General features: G+C 38.2%; 1 protein-coding gene across 2 annotated transcripts; it reads left to right on the top strand.

The window, feature by feature from the left end:
- Positions 1–2916: 2916 nt before the first annotated feature.
- Positions 2917–17692, top strand: mdka (midkine a). Of its 2 annotated transcripts, none has more exons than XM_088611150.1 (5): positions 2917–3075; positions 14882–14964; positions 15404–15568; positions 15829–15990; positions 16786–17692. In XM_088611150.1, exons 2-5 carry the CDS (start codon positions 14883–14885, stop codon positions 16812–16814), a joined length of 438 nt encoding a protein of 145 aa, XP_088467276.1. In that variant the 5' UTR covers positions 2917–3075; position 14882; the 3' UTR covers positions 16815–17692. The 2 variants fall into 2 exon arrangements, with proteins under 2 accessions (XP_088467276.1, XP_088467277.1); XM_088611151.1 differs by having other exon boundaries at positions 2925–3070.
- The last annotated feature ends 2782 nt before the right edge of the window (positions 17693–20474 follow it).

Raw genomic sequence — 20474 nt, 5'->3', positions numbered from 1 at the left:
CATCTGCAGCTGGGGATTCCTGATGAGCCCCGATCCAGCAGGGTTTATAGATCGCCATTGAATCACCAATTTCTAAATCCAAGAAACAACTTATCTGTGACCTTTCCTTTGAAAATGTATTAATTTAGAGATTAGGAACAAAATTATCAAGATCCTTCAGCCTTTAAGAATAAACTTTCCCTAACTCACCAGTGCAAAATGCCAAACCTTAAGGGTTAGAATTCAGTTAATGTTCTAGGTCCTTTGAAATTATCAACAGCTAAAGCTTTGAGATTAAAACAAAAGTTACACATTTTAAAAATATTACACTGATCCAAAGGAGTTAACCGAACAGATCAGTATTTTTTTCCTCAGTCTTATTGAAGAAAAGGCTTGTGTTACTGATCAACATGCATAGAATATGGGACTGCTTTGCAATTCAATGACATTAATAAGTCTGGACAAGTTCAAGGTGCTCTGCATCAAGGTTTATCATCACTCAGCTACTGTGTATAATGCAGACAAATTTAGTCAAGCTACCAGCACTTGAGATGATCACTTCAGAATGAGAGACAGCCAGATATAAAGGAAGCTGTCATGAGTTGAGTGACTGGAAAAAATTACACTGACACACTGTATATAAATTTTATGAAACATGTTTGCCATTATACACACCTGACACAGCATAGCAAACTGAGCAAACGGCAAACTGTTTTATCTGGGTTTTTAGTTTTTTCTAATTCGTGGTGCATTGAGTGTCTAACTGGACCACCTAGTGCTCACATCAAAATGGCTCAATCTATTTCCACCTGTCAAAGGTGGTAAGAAGTTCTCCATTCACATTAAACTTTAATATTTACCACACCTCCTCTGACTTTGATTCACTTACATTGACAACCATAGAGTACAAAGACTTTGAGGAACAAAGTGCAAGTTCAGAAAAGTTACTTGACTTTACAACAAGGATTAGAAGGATAAGGACTTTTGTTACCTGACAGGACTGTGTTAACTTGCAAGGAAAAAAAATTCAATTCTGACAGAAGAACTCTTGCATTTGTTTGATCGCTAAATAAGTCCATGGGATGAATTATTCCTGCCACATCCACAATCCAGTCGTGTACTGCATGTGCCCACAGTAGGTAATACTATATGTGGAACGAAAGTGCAAGTTCAGAAAAGTTACTTGACTTTACAACAAGGATTAGAAGGATAAGGACTTTTGTTACCTGACAGGACTGTGTTAACTTGCAAGGAAAAAAAATTCAATTCTGACAGAAGAACTCCTGCATTTGTTTGATCGCTAAATAAGTCCATGGGATGAATTATTCCTGCCACATCCACAATCCAGTCGTGTACTGCATGTGCCCACAGTAGGTAATATTATATGTGGAACGAAAGTAATAAAAGGGCAAGAACAGACAATTACACGTGCACTTAGCTGCTATTAATTTAGTGGAAAGTGAGAAGATTTCCTGCTGCTCTGAATTCCAGCAGTAGCTCACGCCATATTTTAACCACAGGAAATTACCGTCTCTGATAATCTGTTGATTGTTGGTCTCTAGTGTGTCAATGTTGCACATTCAACAGTGGTTTCAATACAGCATACTGGCAATATTTCACTCACCATTCCAATTACATTCAGCAGTCTGAAACACTAAGTTACAGCCATGGTCGAGTTTTCAGGCTCTTAGCTGGAGATATCATGTAGGCATAGAATATATCACTCATATATATTGTAATGCATAATACACATATCATTCAAACCATACAAACCAGACCACACATCCATCAATATGCTTTTTCCAGAGGATGGAGAATAGGAAATTGCAATGGAGAAGACCCCTGCCATGACCAAACCCATCAAGCTCCCCAGCTCCCTCTTAAGTATAGAATGATTTATTTTACATCTGCAATTAAAAAACTATAAAGCAAAGCCTGCTTCCACTCAATAGCTTGTGAGAAAGCAATACCCCACTCGGCAATTCATTTTTTTCCCACTTTTTGATTGCTTGCATATTGAAGCCCAAGGAACAGCCCTCTCTAGTCCATTCATTCTTTCCAAGCAACTATTCACACCCCAGACCTACCAGTGCCGACTGTCAAAACCAAAGAGGAAGGGGTTCAGACCTCATCTGCCTCCCCCTGCTTATTAGAAAGCATGTTGACAGAGAGACCACAGTGAGTGTTCTCTCGACAGCCCACAGGAAACCAGACGCCACTGGGATCCTCAGTAGCTTGCAAATCTAGTTCAGCTCAATTCTTACAGTAAAATATGAACTGCACTTGATGGTGTTCACTGCACTACAAATGAGAGCCCATTTCTAATTGCAAAGATCCAGTAAAAGTACAGTATGCCAGGTTAAATTCCATCTTTTTAACAACTGCATGCTGCGCTTGTCAGTGTTCAGTGAATTCTTTTGATAACACTGAGTTATATGTCATATAGAAGAAGACTATTTCAAGAGCATCATTGCAACCCTAGTTGTATGTTATTAATAAAGTATTATTTTAATTATTACTCAAGAAAAACAATACTGAAACATAAAAAAGTAAAAGACTATCTGAAACTTTATATTTTTTAAAGCAGGAGCAATAATGGTCTTGCTTATAATAACAATATGTTCCAGACTTTGTCCGCATTACTCGGTGATCTGAAAGGAAAATGTCGAACTTCAGTTGTAAAACAGGTTTGAAGGACCTCTGTGGTTGGGTTACAAAGTAAGGAAGAAATGGGAACGTCAGGCTGCAGTAACGAAGTCTGCTTGGGGGAAACTTGGCTTATTTAAGTTGAAATTTGGATCAAGCGATGAAGTGTGTTTTGTGTTGTTTTTTTTTTCCCGGTGGTCCTCAACATATCAAATCTGAGATGTTCGGCGACAGAAAAATGTTTTAAAGTTATTATCACGTGGGGTAAATGATGTCACCGGGTGGCTAATTTAAATGTTGTCCATATGTGACCAGCTCAAACTAGTTCTGAGAAACAAAGAGCTGGGACAGATAACAGAAAGGCACTCTGCAAGGGTGAAAGAAACACGGGTGCAAGTGGCTGTAAAGAGCTCAAACTATCTTCGAGAAGTAAGAAATTAACCAAGTAAGGTAGGATGGGATTTTATTAATAAACCCTAGTAAATAATTGCTATTTTCCATTAAAAGATCATATATATATATAAATCTAAGAATATTCAGTGGTAGTATCATGCTAATTTACTTTATAGTGTGCGGTGTTATTATTTCGCTTTATTGTAGCTTTATCATGCATTTGAATTTAGTTTTCCTCGGAACCAAGTTTTTTTCCCCCGTATTCCATTATGAAAATATCGAGTGCAAAAAAGCATTTTACAAAATGTGTGGGAAGGTTAATTGCGTGCAGATAAAAACTTTTCAGTGTACTGTAGGTTGCGTGGGGGGAATATAACTTTTTTGTGTGTAATTGTGACATGCGTTATACTTTTCTGAACTATCTTAATGCATAAAACAAAAACTTTTTAGAAGGCAGCGTGCGTGCTTGTGTGTGTTGAATACTTCATACTGGATTAAAAAAAAATGTTTATCTCAGAACTTCTTAGACGTTTTGTGGCGGATAAAGGTTCCCATTGTTAGACCAGTATAGGAGCAAATGTTTGTCCTTAACTCATTAAAAGTTTCAAATATTTCGAAACCGCATTCCTAGCGATTGTTATGTGTGTGTACAGTATATACCGTATATCCAGGTTTCCTTGCTTTAAAAAGATAGAAGGTTCTGTTGCGTTGAGTTTAAGTGCGATGCGGAGACCTTTATATAGGACATTTAACCGAGAATTTTCTCAACTTCAGATTTGAAAATTCAGAAATCTCCTTTGTTGCTCTGTTGAGAAGACGGATCTAAAGGTCTGCTTACTGTTAGGGGGAACAATCTCGCGTATACACTTTCCTTAAAAAATATGTAAATTATTAAAAGAAAAGGTGAAATGTGTAACATTGAAGATTTTTTACCTAGGTTATACAGCTCTTTATACGTAAATCTGTGGTCTTATAAGAAAGGGCTTAAAACAGACAAAAGGTTTGTGAAAAGAGCACATTGCTTATACATCAATAAGTTACATTACAGAATGGACGAGGTGGTTCATTTTATTTATCTCGCAGAGATGCAAGTGAAGTTTAGAAACAAGTTGTGCAGATGAAACACGTTGTTGTGTGGATGAATAACTTCATTGTAAAGGTCTTTGAGGGATGACAATGTGGGACACACCGGCAGACAGCTGCGCGGAACCTGCGGGAACAAGGTTGCTAGCGCATTCAGAGCGAACTCCCCGACTCTGCAATTCAATGGAGGAAAAAAAAACTCCCGTTGTGTGTGGTCGCAACAGGAATTTTTCATAGTTTTTTTTCACAAACAAAGGTTTCTAGAGTGACTGTGTATCTCGGGGGGATGTCACGGGAGGGGCTTTCGGGCACTCATTTGACCGAAGACGGAAAGCAGATACTGTAGTTTACCTGCAGGTGCAACTGATACCGATTTTCACACGAATCCGCATGCAGCCAGTATTGATTTCTGCGTCCAAGGTGTTTTAAGATTACTTAAAGTCCAGCCTAACAGGTTAGGTCAAGGAGTGTGTTTTTCCACATGGTGCATTGGTATAGTATTTCTTGGAAAGTACAGGGCAAAGCAAAAATGCCCGTTTTTTTAAGGGCGCGCTATACTGTGTACTGTTTTATGTGCTTAAACAGAATCTCTAAAACAGAAGAATACTCTTTGTATAGAAACCAACTCACCTTTGTTCAGAAGATTTTCGCTCTGTATAATACATGAGTTGTGCACATCTTTTGTGAGCCCACCTTGCTGTTCATGACCATAGTGCGAATATGAAAGATGTAATGTACTGTACCACAAATCACAGATTGATGATAGGCAAGTACATTCCTAGTTACTTTGAATCTCAGTAGAGCTGCAGTCCAGTATGTGATCTCCTGTCCTAGCCTGAGGAACAGAGAGTAAGCCTCTGCAATACTAATGTTTGTAAATGAACACCAACAATAATGATTATGTTTTTCTTGTAAGTGTAAATGTTTGGCTAGTTGTTATTATTTCAGCAACACTGTAACTCATCAGTCATGCCAATAAAGCTCTTTGAATTTGATAGGTCAATTTGTAGGTTTTATCATGGGTTCTGCTGAACTGTCAGGATATTCCTTATCCGGCAAACAATGTTGCAATTAAAAAACTTCATTACAAAGCCGTTTTAGTACACAAAAAATAAATGTGCAGGCTCTGTAGGTTTAGAATGTAATGTGCGATTTTGAAGGGGAAATCAGTGGTGTTTTACTGAACTGGCCCGAAAGTACTGTCATGATTTATGTGCTGTAGGTTTTATCAGTAAGGACTGTGTAGGTTAGTGAGGTTAATCTACAGAGGCAAACAGTGTTCTCAATCCAAACACTCCACCATTGTGACACTAGAGCTCTGGACACACTGTGATCTTTCCCTTGAGAGCAGTGGTGAATGGGGTTGTGTGTTAACACACTTCACGTCTTTCTTCCTATGAACTAAGTGAACCAACAAAACCTGTTGGGATCACGCAGTGACAAAGGAAAGGGCTTTCCACTGGAGCCTTTCTCTGTGCAGAGCCAAGAGCCCTTTCCCCTGCCAGCATTTGTGAGGCAATCTGTTTTTTCCCCTCTTTTTCATGCAAAATAATGCTGTTTCCTTTGTAGAGATGAGGCTAGGTAGCATGGTGATTGTTTTTTTTTTCAGATGGCTTGTGAACAGTCTTAGGTAAAGTTTGTCATTTGTGAATTAAGTTTAAAAAAAATGCTGCGTGCTTGGTCCCTGATACCAGATATAACCACATGCTTCAGATGAGTGAGTGGGCATACACACATGACTCGAGGCCTTGGATCAAATGAATCAGCTCATCGCTTCAGATTGTGCTGTTCACTCGTGGATGGCTATGCTGGTGGTGTGGTTTGAGATTTGCGGAGCTCTACATACCCCTGCTGTGTTCCCAGATCAAAACCATGTCGATACTGACATTCAGTTAACTTCAGGAGGTTGTTAAAAAGCTTTGTGTTCAGATTCAGTACTGTATTTTTTGTCATTAAACTGTCCACAGTTGTTTCTTAGCTTGAGTGGCTTTGGAAGTAACTGGAATCTATAGAAGCATTAGCAAACAGTACTGTGCGGCCAGGCGTGTCCATGCCTCTTCATCATCCCAAATATTTTGAATCCATTTTTGCTCATCATTAGATGTAAATGCACAATCTCTCATGTTTAATGTCTTTTAATGTGTAGTCCTGCATTTCTAATTTTCTTATGTGAAGACATTTATTAGGACCTGGACATGGCATGGTAGGAGGTGTTGTAAATAATAAAACAGGCATCACCTGGAATATTGCATCAGACAATGTGAAAATATAATAATAATAATTGCTTACTCTTATAAAGCACTTTTCTGGATGCTTTTCCACCACAAATGTGCAGCATCCACCTGGATGAAAATATGATTTCTCCATTCAATATCTCTTGAAATAGCATGTACTATAGGTACAGTATATTTCAAAGTTCATATTCCAAGCTAATTCCTTTTTATTACTTCATTTTCCTTCTCTGTTCTGTATTGCATTTGGTGAGTAGTGGTGGGGGAGGACAATGATATATATCTCATACCAAAACCATTCTATTCTTTACTGCAAGAACACCCAGTTTTAAAAGATAATTGAAAATTTGTCTGTGGTAATGTTTGCTCAGACTGAACAGTGTTGATTTCTTTGTATGGACAACCTTTGTAAGTCAGTACACTTAGTAATGCACTGGTTTTATAGCGTGGGCAGACAACCATTTGGATTGCAGATATACTTTTCTGTCTGCAATATACTTTGTATTAGAAAACAGCCTATTGTTTGAAACTAGCAAGTTCTGATTATCTCTGGAGTGTCAGACTGAGTTGAAATGAATTTTCCCCTCCAATTTTGTCTTTAATTCCAAGAACAAGCCCTCTTAATATGAGCTGACAGAATTAGCTAAGCAATTGCCACCAGGTGACAATTCCACTGTCACTTGTAGTCAGTAGGGCAGTGCTGAAGTAATTGACCCAAACTAACTGTTGGCACAGTCTGCTTTCATGCAGGAGTTAATGAGACACCACTAATACCAAATGTCTGTGCTTCAGTATACACATTTAACAACAGGCAGTTAGGTGATCACTCTTCCCATTGTAGGATCAGTCTGCAGTCTGTCCAGATTCACATGAACATTTCAAGGTATGTACAGTCTTGAGAGATGTTTGTTGGTGAAAACCATATCACATGAATTATAGATTAGATTAAATGGAAAGGAGGATAGAATTGACTCCAGCTGGAGGTTTAGCAGTGTTGCTGTACATGCATATTTAGATTAACAGATAGAAAGCACTTCCTTACATTACAAATGTGAATGGTGTTACTATAATGAATCACAGACATGATCCAGTCTTCAGACTGATGAGGGTGAACAATAAGTCAACACAATGGGGGTGAATAATCTTCTGTTGTTTCTATGGAAGAGAGAATTTGGAAGAAAAATGAGTCATTTTTGGCATAGATTCAACTCAGTTGTTTTTCATTTTTCTTTCTTGGGCTACTCATTTTTCAGTGTTGAGTGTCAAAGAATACATTTTGTTAACAAGAAGATACATTTGCAATCCTAAGGAAGGTGGTGAGAGCAGGAAATTACTGTAAAGTGTGTCTTTTAAAGTGTGTTTTTTCACATCAGAAGCATACTGCATTAACCTAAAGGGCTGTATTATGACAAAGGCTTTCTAGACATCCTGCTAGCAGTGAATTAATTTTGTCATTGGAAGGTGTATAGGAAGTGCATCTAAAACCATTCCTTTTGCTTGTGTGCCTTCAGGCCTTCCTTGTTCCTGTCCTAGTATGCACTGTTCCTCTGGATTTTCACTGGGAGGATGAGTAATGCTCCTACATGAACAAAAAAACAAGCAGAACCCTAGGTTTCTTCTTGAACTTTGCAGAATTGCATGGTTTCCAGTCCCACTAGATATATTATGAAAGCAAACATGTTTTAACAGTACTGTGGAAATCTGTTATCTGACTCCAGCTGTGATATTTCATCATCTTTAATTAAAAAAAAAACATCTAAAGGTCAGTGACTATAAATTTGGTCATGGCACAGCGCTGAAGTTTTTAACCAAATCAGGGAAACAATGAAGAAAGGAATTCAATTAGTTGGGGCTGTTTGAGCCTAACTGATGAAATGTTAGCATGGAACGTTTCCATTTTCCACTGCATAAAAGTGGTACTCACTCAACCAGTGAATAATTAGACCTCCTCTCCCCTCACTGCCACTGTCCTTCACGTCTGGGATATAGCTGTAAGTATCAGAATCCTGTCAGGCACAGTTCATAATGCTTTTCTAATGCAGTAATGTCAGCTTTATTACAGAACCGATACAGAAGCTCTGTTATGTCAGCTCTTGTACAAAACCAATACAGAATAACCGTTACAATGGTTTTAGTATAGAACCATAAAGGAATCATGGTCACAAAGGTTGTAATACAGAACCAACACAAATCAGCTGTTACAGATTTTAGTATGGAACCAATACAGAACTGTGCTGATGTCAGCTTTTGTACAGAAGCAATAGTAGAACAGCTGTTACAACAGTTTTTGTTTGTTTCTGCAGTTTTATTGGCTGTAACATGGAACCAATACAGAAGTGAGATTACAATAGCTTTCATCCAGAAGCAATACATTGTCTCGCTTTGTGCAGCGATTCGCCTGATGTCAGGTGGTAGGATCCTGAGCCGATTGTATTCCTGAACGTACTGTATCTGTCTTAAGCATACTGTACACGTACACCGGTTCGCAGGTGCTAAAGCCCGGCTTTCCTGTGTGTGCCTTGGAATCTCTCTGTCCCAGCTGAGCCTGTCTTTACTGGGAGAGCCTCCAAGTAGGGATGTTTTAGATCCTTGTTGATGGAGGGGGGAATGAGCAGCAGGGAAGGGAACACAGCCCTGACAATAAGATACCAACTCGAGGGTCACCTGGCATGGCAGGGATGTGTCCAAATAACCATGTTGCTTTTGAACGTTAGGAAACCAGCCTTGTTGAAGTTGACTGGAGCGAATTAGAGTTTAGGTGTGATCCACTTTTAAAGCATTTCTGTCCCATTTTGGTTGATTCATTTCTAAGATTTAATGTGTTGAGGCTCCAGTTATCCATGGTTTGTTAGGGGAGTGAATGGTTGTTACTGATGAAAAGTGTCCTATCTTGATCAACACATGTGTTGTATAACACTAAAATGCCTGGAACCTTAATGGGGCCGTACATTAAGAGAACTATTGATCAGTGTTTTATTGAATAGTCTCTCGTCCTAATGTGATTGGAACAGAATATGAATTCCACAGTTTTAATTTTCTTTATTTTTAGATTCTTTTCTCCTGAGTATTTTAATGTTTCTTGCCTGATACATACTCTGAATTGTGGTATGTCTTAAACATAGCACTGCTTTGTATATTGATAAAACTAATTCTTGATTTAATGTCTTTTATTCATGTGAGGATTATTTTTTTTTAAAGGCTCAGATTTGTTGCGGTAAAATATTTACAGTATTTTTTTTTCCATTCTGAAATCTTTAATGTGGCTGATCAGACGTTGGTCATGACTATAACTGCTGAAGCACCACAGGAAGTTTTCAAAATGTACTCTCTCGTTTCACAAAAGAAGCATTACATTTTCCCAAATCTTTAGAGTTTTTTTTTGTCTGAATATGCAAATGAGCTTACATTCAGCTGCAGAGAAGAAAGACTTGAGTTCTAAGGCACGGCGTGAGATCTCTGTTGTAGAGCTTTTAAAGGAAATAAAAGGAGGTAAAAAGGCTTCATTTTAAACTCTGGAATCTGTATTCCTTGCAGAGTGTGATAAAGGCTTCTTAGAAACCACTAGGCCTCAGTCATGATCGGCCTGGTGTGTGAGATGAAGCCTGCTGAGCAGTTTTTCTGCTGAAACAAAGGTGTTGCCTGGAGAAGCTCTCAACTTTTATGACTGGGAAAAGAATGTTATTGGAACCGTTAGCTGGTGCAGAAAAACAGTTGAGAGCTTGCCTTCGGAAAACAAGGGGACGCGTCCATAATTTTAAACAGTGGTACAAAAAAGATTTATGGAGTTGGAGTGTTTAGTTATGCTCTACTGGGTCGCTGGCGGTTAATTGTGTTTGGAACAGCATAGCACGATTTAGTGGGTCAATAGAATATTTTATGAACTTATTTTAAGAGGGTATTAAATGCTTGCTTCCTCGGATTCAATGTATTCCATTTGTTTAGGTTATAATTCAATTTGCAGTGCATTTTGTTTCATGAGTGCTCAAATAAATAAAGAGCACTTTACTGGCAGCTATAAGGGTGATCAGCATACCAGCAGGGAAAGTCAGGAAACAGTCAAGAAAAAAAAGGCTTTAACCAGTCAATTTCCATGCAATCGGCTTTTAACTACAGCAGGGGATTGAACAGATGTTCATTTAGAAGCCAGTTTTAATTGAAATTAAAGAATCAGTAACTGTTCCCACATTGGTTTCATAAGAAATAAGTTTCATAAGCTGTTCATAAGAAAAAATAATTAAAAACTATTTTTCACTATGCTCAATCCTAAAGCACTGGCTTTTTGAAGTTTCATAAATTTGAAGGGAATGTTTTTCGTTTTAAACTTTGGTTTTCACGTGTGGATTTGCACTGTGCTTCAATTCCATGAGTCTTATTTGTCACTTGCAAGTCCGATTGGATTTTGTTGTTTTCATTTTTTTTGAGTGCTTGGGATTCAGCCTTCATTGGCCTGAAGAGAACAGATTTAAAAAAAGACCCCACTCTAGTCTGCACAACCAGTACTACAGATCAGCTTCTTTATGTAACACCATCCACGAATCTGAATACTGTGCAGCTAGAGGTAAATTAATACAATGGGTAATTTGGACACTCGATGCTGACCTTTTAAAAAGCAATAGCAAATGCCTCTGGGCAAGGAAAGTTCAATATATGCAACGAGGGCAAATTCTTCCACTGTGCTGTTGTTGCCGCTTGCTTCTAATTTCCCTGCATTACATAACAGCCATCCAATATGTTTATTTTGTAACTAATTAAATTGCTTTATGTAACTTTGAACTGCATGCTATGCTGAACAGATATGTAACACACCAATCAATCAATTTATGGTTTGAAAGTTATAAGAAGGAAAATACACTCACTGTGTGACTCATAATGTTCCTGGATAAGCTGTCCTTGTTCCACTGGAAAATCTAGCTGTGGACCCTTGACCTTTATGTGTGGAACACTGACTTAGTTCTTAGTTCAGTGTTTCTGGGTCATAAAACTTTCTTTATTCCCCAGGTCATTTGTAATTCCGAATGAGAATAATAATGTGTTAATTAGGTTTGAGATTGCATTTTCTAATCCTCTCTAGTGACCTTTCTCCAGTAAATAGCATACTTGGTTTTTGTCCGAAAATAAATGGTTGTAGTTTAAATAATTGCTCTAACAAACAAGGTTTCCAACTGCTTAGGTAAACAGATGAATCTACGAATATATATATTATTGCCTAGATTACTGTAAATTTCACAAGCGATACCTCATGCTGTAAAGAATACTCTCAAAAAGTTTTGGTTTAATTTTTAATAGTTATTTATTTCTAAAATGTCACATATGCATTGGGACATGTTAACTGCTCTTTTCAGTGCTTTGAATATATTTAATCCATCAGGCCTTAGTGGTCTATTTTAACATCGTCCTTTATTTGGATTTTCACATTTTCAAAATAAACGCAATTTCTGAAAAATTGTTGCAGTATGATCCCTGATAATAATATGGTATGTTACAGTGGGTCTTAATGTAAGATATGGCCTTTCTTAACATCTGTTTTAACTGCAGTGGCAGGGTTGTCACAAAGATTTGCATTGTTTTAGTGCACCAATGTCACTGGATACTCGTGATGCACATTTTTTTTTGCATTACAACAATTTGATTAATAAAACAAAATGCGAAAGCCCCTCATCAGAAACCTTCTGAAGACTTTTCAGCTAAGTTGGTTCATTGGTTCCTTCACATCACATTCTGTTTAATATGGAAGTGTTGTCCAGAGTAAAACACACACACACACACACACACACACACACACACACACACACACACACACACACACACACACACACACACACACACACACACACACACACACACAGCCCTGTTGATGTAGCAACTTTGCAATAAGAATTTTAGAGCTCCAGTAATAGATGACATTTTCTAAGTATTATTATAACCTGCAGCTTGGAACTCTAATTCTGTGATTCCCAAGATGTATGATGCAAGAGCTCAAGATCACTCTGCCTTCTCAAAGTCTGTTCTTTGAAGTCATACTTGGCAATGCATGGGATCAGTTCTCACAATTATCCCTCCCCAGTTTTGCTTCGCTTGCAAAACAAAAAGGGAGGAGTGTGAAAAAATCAATGCTTGGATTCAGTGCTCTTGTATGGGTCGAGACTGGCCCAAAGGCCCATTCTTGTCACAGACGGCATCGACAGTCAGCGGCAAGGGGACATCGCAAAAGAAGCAGTTCTGCATTTGAGTCTCTCAGTGCGGAGAGGCTGTCTGAGCATTCGGAAGAAATGGAAATTGATTTCAGAGCACTGAACTGCTTTTTTTTACAAAACTCTTATAACTTCCATGGGCTCTTTGATTACATTCAAATGAAAGGCTTGATATTGAACAGCAATCTATTGTGAAAAGTAAATACTTAGCCACTGAGCAATACTTAATTCTCCCTTTAGCTTTGCAAGTACCCTAATGTAGGCCTACCAGTGTTCATAGGAACATTTTTATTTTGCCCAAGTATTGGATTTGCTTACAACGCTATGCTCCACTATTGTAAATGGAAAAAAAATACAGCACTCCTTAGTAATATTTTCATGCGTTCATATAATGATTTTCATCCCGAAGGAACTTTGAGTGCTTTATATACTGGAGTGGACTCACTCAGACACTAGTGAAGTGCAGCACCTTCTGTACCTGAGGGACACACAGCAGATCAGGAGGAGCAGTGAGCAAACACTGCACTGAGAGAATCAAGGGGAACTTTGGGTTGTCACCAATGTGGCTTCTCTAAAGTGGGATTTAGTCTATCATTTTCCAGTTTACCACCCCTACTTTTACAAACAATGCCATGGGATATTTCTAGACCGACTAGTTAGGATCTCAGTTTTAACACCTCTGAAAGATGACACCCTAAGAGAATATTGTGTCCAGAGACCACCATACTGTGGCATTTGTTTTAGAAATTTGGGTCCAGGAGAAAGAGTGCCACCTACTGGTTTATCAACACTATTTACAGCTGTAACCTAGACGTCTCCCATTCCAGTACTGACCTTTGTTTAGCTCCCAAGATCTGACGGGATCATGCTATAAAGTGGTAGACCTTCTGATAACTCAGACACTCTTTAATTACTGTGAATGCACGTATTCATATTTATGTGCTTTTGCATTTGTCATAACATAAGAATTACCATGTGCTTGGTTACTCATATTTTACATTTCTGTTATTCAAGACCTGAAAAGAGTTTTCCCAACACTGCACATGTGCCTGCTACTTGTATAGACTTGGATCGCTTGTGGAGGTGGGGAGGTTTGGGTTTAGACAGTCAATAAAAAAATCGCTGAGTAGGAGAGAATGACTAAATCCCCTCGGAGAACCCAGCCATGGAAGTACTGGATGCTATGTGCTGCCAAGGCCCTGTGGCAAATATGGTAATGAAAGACAACGGAAAATTCCTTGCTAGCTTACTGTCTGGGTTCGTACCTTGTGGCACTCTGCTTTCTGCAGGAGGGCAGCGCACACCTGGATCATCTGTGCTGCTGAGATTTTCATCAGTCCTTAAGGCTAAGGTTTCCAGCCGGGTAATTACTGTTTACGGAACACAGAATGGTTCTCACGCCTGCTTGATGCTTACGAAGAAGACCTGTCAGGTTTCTGGCCGTGTTTAGTTTGTGGAATGTCAGGCCTTTTTGACCTCCTGACATGACCGCCTAATGGAATGCTTTTTCTCCTGAAATGAGCACAATCCAAATGTTGTTGAAAGAATTGAGAAAGGCAGGGGGGGTGAAAGTGAGCTACATTTTCCAAATCTAAATACAGATTATCAACATTCTTTTTCTTAGCCTATTTGAAATCTTGTCTTCCTCAACCAGTCATGTATACAACCAGGATGTATGACTCTTCTATGGCACACTATTGTAAAATGAACTCTTTTTGAAAATGTTAAAATTAGACATTAAGAGATAATATAGAAGAGTGTGTATTAGTGTGTATATGTATAAAATTCAGATGTACCTACTGTATACACACACACATTCAAGTAGTATTTGTTGATTGGGATTATGCAGTCAAGATCTAGATACATGTCATGACATCTAAATACAGATCATTAACACACTTTTTTTAGCCTATTTAAAATCTTGTCTTCCTCAACCAGCCACTGCAGGATGTTTGTACTCCATGAACAAACTCTTCCATGGCACACATATGACATGAAATTACTTTGATCACCTACAGTAAATCATCCAGACATTTAGCATTTAACTTACTTTCTACAGGCAGTACATCAAACACAACATGAATCCATAACAAAAATCATACAATCATGAGATTAAAAAAACAAGTCACAAGCTTTTAATATTCCTCACAGTCCGATATTCATAAATAAAGTTAGGTCATCAGTGAGTGAACTCGATACCTAGGACTCATACATGGTGAAAATTAAATCTACAGTAACTTGTGCAAACTGAGCAGGTTAATACTGTACCAGTGGGAATTAAAAAAAAACTGTCATGTTGTTTAAATTGTTTATTATATTAGATGTGTCTAATGCAGGTTGGTATTTTTCGTTTCCCAGAATGCGTGGCCTGTTCTCTATGATCATCTTCCTCCTGGTGGTCCTGATGATGGTGACCACTCAAGCAGGAAAGGAAAAGAAAGGCAAGTCTTCCGGACGAAATCTCGGAAATCATAGCCTGCAAGGACTTTCATGTAAAGCCTTTGTCTTAACCCTACTGTAAATGGTGAAGCAAAACTGCCTGCTGAAGAATGACAGAAGGATGCTACTCTTGTTTCCTTCATTTCAGCTTTCAGAATCCCAAAGGGGGGAAAAAGTGAACTGGATTTTATTAGGAAGGAGTTGCACCTGAAACAGTTGATTTTTATAGACCCACCCTTATGTAGGTTTGCCATGGGAAATTTGCATTGATTTTTGCAGGTACAGTATTTGCTTTGCACCATCCTTGCTCTCACTGTGCGGTTCTCACCCTGTGTTGCCTTGTGCTGTGCTGCCCTTCACTCTGCTTTTGCAGTGGGGGTACCTGCATGGTCCGATATCAGCAAGGGAGTCTGTTTTATGCTGGAACTTCTGTTTTGGCAGATAAGAAGAAGTCGAAGGGCACCTCTGACTGTGCCGAGTGGACCTGGAGTCCCTGTGTGCCCAACAGTGGAGACTGTGGGGTTGGGACTCGAGAGGGCACCTGCAAGGAGCAGACCAAGAAACTTAAGTGCAAAGTCCCTTGCAACTGGAAGAAGGAGTTTGGCGGTAAAGAGAAATTATAATATTTTGCTGAGCAAACAGATTCATGTTTTCAGGTCCCTTGAGGTGTTTGAACACGCAAGAATGTCTTTCATGTCCTACCTCATTAGAAGGCCCTCAGACAGTTCTGCCTGTTGGCAGGCTTTAGTGCTTTCAGAAACAACGGTGACGTAAATGGTATATAAACTGCCGTGCATTGCTTAGTATTAAAGACGCTTTTGATATGTGAAGTGCAGGTGTTGTAAGAGTGCTGCCTCTTGTTTCAGCTGACTGCAAGTACAAATTTGGTAACTGGGGTGAGTGTGACACTGTGACTGGGGTGAAGAACCGCTCTGGTACACTTAAGAAAGCTCTCTACAACGCCGAGTGTCAGCAGAACATCAAGGTGACCAAACCCTGCCCCACAAAGACCAAATCGAAGGCCAAAGGTCAGTGTATGTTTTGTCTAGTCAATAGCATGGCATTTAGATGGCATCCTTTAAGACGGAGGTTTTGCAGGACTTGATTTGGTGTCCTGCATTTTGTATTGAGTTCATTCCCAACCCTATTAGGCTAGATCAATTAAAGGACGTTTCAGTTCTTTCAAGATCACTGGGGTTTCTATTTTTCATTTTATCAACACTGCTGTGTGTGTAAAACACCAAGAACAGTTGGGATTCTTAAGAAAGTAAGTGCATGGGTTATTATTGATAGCTCTTTGTAAAGATGCATGATTGACTGTTTATAATTTGTTTTAACAGGCAATTTGTTTCCACTAAACAGTTATTCATAATGTAGCAAAGGAACTCTTAAGTATGTTTAATGTTGTTGACTGTGACAAAAACAGTAACAAATCTGATGTAAGCACGGAGACATATTTTGGAAGTTTGGTAAAGCAAAGTAAATCCTTGGAACAATATGCAGTCACATAGTGACTAATGTTAGGGCTACCAGGTAAAAAAAATTGTTACAAACATATCCATGCCAAAACATTGGTGAAAATCATCTGAAGATAATTAGTGAATGTGAATTGAACAATTAAAATCCCTTGTAGATTCATAGTGGTAAGCCTTTAAGAGAAAATACTGCAACAAAGGAGTCCTACATGAACATGTGAGATGTTACAAATGAAAAAAGGCTGTTTGGTTCATCTTGCCTCTTTTGTTGGTAGCAGGTTATTGATCTATTGCTTTCCGTTTCACTCCTGATCTGAGGTGTCAGTGTGCTGTTTTTACTTCTTACAGGGAAGAAGGGAAGAGGGAAAGAGAACTAAAGATATCTTGATGATGTCGATGGGATTTCATCTTCCTCTGCTTCAGGCAACAGCACAATCTTCTTTTCACCTTCTAGCCAAACTTCCAAGACAACTGTCATGGTGTCACTGCAGCTTAATGATCTGCCTCCTTTCTACAAAAAAATAAAAGTTTTGTAAGTCTTTTTATGAAACCATTGTTTCTCATGTACAGTTCATTTGATTCTAAAGTATTTTTTTAGGCTGATTTGTAAGTGTAATCGATGATTGATGCCTCCTTGATTGTAACATGATGTTAATAAATGTAATGAGTCTTATAAAGAAATGCATTTGGTGAAACAGTTACAAGATTACACAGCACATACAGTACAGGACAGAGGCATTATGTGTAACAATTGACAAGAAATCTTCAATTATATATGAAGTTTGTATTTTCCTTTACTACCAGTTAGTGTTACTAACAACATCAACAGGGTTTAATTACCAGTTTAGCAGATGGGTTGAAAGATTATTAAGATTAGCAACCTCCAAATCACTTTTTTATGCTTTTTAGAAGACTGAAAATAGGCAAATATGTGTGTATGTCAGCTGCAAAAATGATGTAGGGTTTTTTTTAAATCCAAGGGAATAGTAGGATTTGACAATTTAAAATTGTGTAATTTGGGAAATAGATCCAATATCGGTTTTGTAAAATGAACTTTTTTTGAAACTTTGAAGATGAAACATTAAGATGTAATTTAGAAAATAAGAGTGCATGTGAATGTGTATATGTATAATATTAGCACATACCTATATACAGTACACACACAGACTTAAGTAGTATCTGCTGATTCAGGTATGCGGTCAATTGGAAAAAAATTGTCAGGTTTTCAATAAAAATTCTTAAAATACTCTCAAAAGCATGTTTTGATTTGACTACTGGGAATTGTGTGGGTTGTCTTTACACATGGAAATATGAAAGACTGTTATTTTTGTCTTTTCAATGCATTGCTAAAGACTACACTTAAGATGTAAACAAAAGTTGATGCACTTCAGAAGCGTGTTTTGGCATTCTGAAAAGTTCATATTGAACAGAAAGACACCTTTTCTAATATGGAAAACCTACATTTTATTCTTGGATGATAAGCTGCATCTTGTTTTGTCATCTTCCAAAATGTGGTCTGTTGTGACTATGTATATGACTCAAACATATTTTTTGATATCTTCACTTATATTTTTTAATTTATTTTCCCAAGGGGATTTAGAAAACACAGCTGACTCTTCTCGTAGTGAGGTGCCATCTTCCCAGTTAACTTCTGCTTCCAAGCAAGCACGCAAGTTCATTTATTTTCAACACTGCCACAAACATCCAGTCTGGTTTCATGTCTAATCAGGTCCAGTGTAGCTGAAAATGCCAAGTATTTTTAGTCCAGAGGGAATCTGTCTCAGAAACATTAGGATTAAAAGAGAAAATGGAAATTTAGCTCAGGGGGCAGAGGACTTTCAAGGTCATGGAAATAAATTTAAGTGGATGGGACAGGCATGCCAAAATTAGGAGGGGAAACAGCCTAGGAATTTTAAGACTTTTCCGTGTGACTTTTCCTCTTGACAAGGTAGACAACTTCTGATGGCACCTAGAACTTGTAAATAAAAGATTAAAGCTTAATGCATTTGTATATTTAGAAGTATCCATAACTATGTAATATTTGTATTATAAGTCGTCTCCTCATTCTGGTCAGTTTCATTTGGATCAGGCTCTGGGGGCAGAATAAGTATCCGTCTTAAACTTTCACTAGTGTCAAACAGACGTCCATGCACATGTCTTCTTAAACTTTAACCTGCATTCATTTCCCACAAATCTATTTAAGCATTGTTTTAAGACCTCCTAGATTTAAATCCAGCATGAAAATAAGGTACGTGAAAACCCCTTTCCACTGTTAAAGATGTTGGATTTGGAACTCCAGGGAATGGAATGTCAATCCAAAGAGACTGATGTAAATATAAATTAAAATTTTATTTTATAGCTATATGTAAACATGCATTGCTTTCTGCATTTCTATTATTCTTTTATTAATCCATGCATTTATATCACTCAGACATGCTTGCTCCTCGCTGCGCATAGCAGAAGAGCGGTACAATGGTTCCCCATGGCTTGCACACAACTTGTGCTAAGTATATCAATTCCATTTTCATTACTCTGGAAGAAACAGTGAGGAAATGAGGTGACAAATTCCTTTGTGTCTTGTCTATACCTGACCCACCTGTAGGTACAGATAAGACCTTAGCTGAATTGCCCCAGTCTTCTTATTAAAGATTTTTTTGTGCTGCAGTTCACTGGTATTTTCTTCTTAAAGCTCATTCATATTTTCCCTGAGAGTATCGAATGATGCAGGCATGCTTTAAGATCATGACTGAGTTTCTGATATGACATTTAAAATGAATCTCAGCCAGAGGGTTCAACACAACAGAAGTCTTAAAATAATTTCAAAACTTTTTTATTAAATTTGATTTAGGTATTAAATCAATATTAATGTATTTGTTGTGCAATTCATGAATTTAAACAGCAGTTCTGGAGGAGGTCAAACCCTAATCTCATTCACTGCAAATATCACTTTTATTTCTGACTCGTGCATTTCATTCTCTTGTTCCTCCCTCTGCCCCCCCATCTTCACCTGTACAGCAGCCAGGCTCATTCCTCATTAATGGGGGGTCTGACAGCCCATCTTGACAGATGGGATGACTCACCCCAATAAACTTGCTATTTGAATCATGCTAACGTTCTGCCTTAATTAAGGCTCAACTGAAATGGAACAGTTATTCCTGAATTTTATTAAAAAGTAGCTGGAAATTATGGAATTGTAGGGACTCTTGTGTATATGAAAACTGGTAATCCACATTTTCAGAATTTAATTTTTTCCCAAGATTTAGAAAAGTATTATATTGTTGGTTTCCCAAGCCAAAATAGGTAATAGATTAATTTACCCAGTTACTTAAAGATTATTGGTAACTAGGTGCCAGCACGTTTATTTTTTTAATTGCAATAGATTTATGATGTTTTGCTGTGTGCCCATGTGCGATGTTTTTTTTTAAATCCATTCTTTTTGACAGATTACTTAACACATCAGCAGTATCATATCTCACAGCTGGATTATGGGTCCATGTAATAGTTTCATTAGGTAGTTGTCAGAACAAAATAGAATCTTATAAGACTCCTAACGGGAGCCCTTTGCGTGATGGTGTGAAGCCAGCTTATACAATTCTCCATCCTCTCACCCAGTTTTGGTGCCGCTTGCCGAGACCGGTTTTGTGATTTCTTCATCATTAGTTTTGAGGACATGCAAGGCCTTCTGGATACATTGATCAGTTGTAGGGACACTCAGGTCACTAATTCAAAATTTAGAGTGTAACATCTACCGTAAAAAACCAGCAGCCGACACCCAGTACAAACCCACAGCCATGTACTGCTCTCCAATTTTCCCCGGTGGGAGGTAGGTGGTTACAAACTTGTTGGTTTGACAGGGAGATAAAGATATTAACAACGGTGATCCTTAGTGACTGAAACAGGGACGACAAAGAACCAAAGATATTGTCATTTAAACCTGACTGTATTGCTGAAGCACGGCACTTTTGGTTGTCTCATCTTCGCTTTTTGAGAGTAGTAGAAAATTTCTACCTCTTGTGTTTTTATCCGTGGAAATCCTG

Source organism: Lepisosteus platostomus, chromosome 18 (assembly GCF_059453375.1).
Source record: "Lepisosteus platostomus isolate fLepPlt1 chromosome 18, fLepPlt1.hap1, whole genome shotgun sequence".
NCBI classification, from domain to species: domain Eukaryota; kingdom Metazoa; phylum Chordata; class Actinopteri; order Semionotiformes; family Lepisosteidae; genus Lepisosteus; species Lepisosteus platostomus.
This window is presented reverse-complemented; position numbering and strand designations above follow the sequence as displayed.